General features: G+C 28.5%; 1 protein-coding gene across 1 annotated transcript in view; it reads right to left on the bottom strand.

The window, feature by feature from the left end:
• Positions 1-37, bottom strand: part of LOC122252249 (uncharacterized) — a 2,610-nt gene extending 2,573 nt beyond the window's left edge. Inside the window, exon 1 of the mRNA XM_043014609.2 lies at positions 1-37. This exon is cut by the window's left edge and continues 90 nt beyond it. Within this exon, the coding sequence (XP_042870543.2) occupies positions 1-26 (26 nt within the window). The 5' untranslated portion in view covers positions 27-37.
• Between the last annotated feature and the right edge of the window lie 2,463 nt (positions 38-2,500).

The following is a 2,500-nucleotide window of genomic DNA, read 5'->3' as shown; positions in this document are numbered from 1 at the left end:
GCATGTAGGCGAAGGAAATGTAACATAGTGCCATTACATCATAAAGCTTGGGTATCTTGGGGCAGCTGGTTGGGTAAGGTATCTTTGTTCACTAAAGGATATGTTTATTATTTAGACTGTTGCCATTTATATATAACCCGAATATGGAAATATCTATCTTGAAACTTCATCAGGAACTAAAGGTTACGAAGTCACAAAGTTGACAGTATGGAATATGTAACAAAAGCGTATGGAATATGTAAATAGTATTTTTTTCATTAAGATAAGAGTTTCTGTTATGTGCAAAACAATCAACGTTGGTGTAGCATGGTGTGAATAGGTTTTCTACCTCGGTAGGACATGAATTATAGTGCACTTGAAATCATTTTCTAGAGATCTATCTATCTATTTATCTATCTATCTATCTATCTATATATATATAAATATATGTATATATATACATATATATATATATATTATATATATATATATACATATATATACATATATGTATTATTTATACATAATATATATACATATATACATATATATATATATATATATGATATATACATATATATATATAATATATACATGTATGTATATACATATAATATATACATATATATTATATATATGATGTATATTATATATTATATATATATTTATATATATATATACATATGCAAGCATATATGTATATTCATACACACACACACACACACACCATATATATATATATATAATATATATATATATATATATATATATATATGTATGTATGTATGTATATATATACATATATATGAATATACATATATATATACATTTATATACATATATATATATATAAATATATATATATATATATATATATATATATATATATATATATACATATATACACACATATATATATTTGTATATATTTGCATGTGTATGTGTGTGTGCATATATAAAAGTGTAAATATAAACGTATATTATATTTACATCTATCTTTTCATCCACTTGTAGATGAGATCTCATTTCTTTTTCCTCCTATTATTCGAATTATTAACACAAACCTGTAGTACATCAGTCTTTTAGAATTTAATTTCCTTATTATCGTTCGACTGAAAGTAAATAGTGTTGTCTGACTTCCTTCTTAATCGTCGTAACCCAAACAGACAATTCCATAATTCACATATAGATTATCTCTGATTTGTATAATCTATTGCAAAATCTTAAAACATATCCATATTCTTTATACTCTACTGGGATACCCATTACACACACGAGAAGGGTTGAGCCCAAGACCAGCTTTGGGAAAGTCCATTCCCAACATCCTTCCATTTCCACTTCCTTCCACGTATTTCAACATATCTGTGTAGTCTAAATAAGGATTTAGGATATTCCAGGGTCACATATTACCTTCAGTGAAATAATATACAGTAAGCTTGGGAATTCACCATCGCCGGGTGTTTTGTGAATTCTAACAGTAATAAAAGAGATATTTTTCTGTTGTTTATTTCTTACGCTCACTCTTTAGAGCAGATAACAGTTTATCTAAAGTAACAATATCCCCCATGTCTCATGCAAATTGACAAATAAATATTGGACTGAAACGGTGAAGAACTTCTCAAAGGTTAGCTCTTTAGATATTCAATCTTACTATCTAAATCATTAACTCTCAATTTCTCTCGCTAATCATCCCTATTTTAATTTTAAACTACAGTATGCAATGTAGTCATTGAATACCTGCAGCGCTAAATCTAATCGCAACTGAAACATGCATATGAGGTAATGAGATTGATAATGGACATTTTTCGCTTAATAAACGATGGGTTTATCTACAGTAATCATGTTTTTTTTTTATAAAGTATAAACAACACGTTTTAAAGAACTTAGCAATACTAATATCAGGAAAATATGACAAGAAATATAAATTATAAACAATAAAAATTATATAATGAGGAAGATTGTGATGATTGAATAGTGTTATTAATAATTTTGACCATTACCATGAAAATAATGGAAGTAGTAATAATAATAATCATTATTTTAATGATATGAATGGCGATGACGATAATAATAATAGTGATGATATTAATAAAGATCATAATGTCAATAATAACATTAATAAAATGTCTTAACCTCCCCCCAGTTAGGAATGCTGCAGACAATCGACTTAACAATACATCTCAAAAAATGATGACAGACCTTTCAGTTTTCATTGGTAGCAAAACGTGAGACATCTACCAGTCCTTTTGCCCAATTTCTGGACCATAAGCACAATGAATTTCCTTTCAAAAACTCCTTCTTTTTGAAGACCGGGGTTAGGAGGAGGTTCTGTGTAATCAATTCCCCTTGATGTACAAGTTACGTCTTTAATTAAGAAAAAAAAAATATTCGTCCCTTTGGCAGTCCGAAGTTCGGTGCCGCAGGAGACCAATTCCGCCGGAGGATACCGTTACCCCATTTCCGCCGCGAGTGTGTTTCCTTCAAGTTTTACTTTCTTCATTGAGTAATTAATGCCGCTTTT

Source organism: Penaeus japonicus, unplaced genomic scaffold (assembly GCF_977035675.1).
Source record: "Penaeus japonicus unplaced genomic scaffold, GWHDUDI00000001_assembly GWHDUDI00000033, whole genome shotgun sequence".
NCBI classification, from domain to species: Eukaryota; Metazoa; Arthropoda; class Malacostraca; order Decapoda; family Penaeidae; genus Penaeus; species Penaeus japonicus.
Note: the sequence above shows the minus strand (reverse complement) of the source record. Positions and strands in the feature narration are given on the sequence as shown.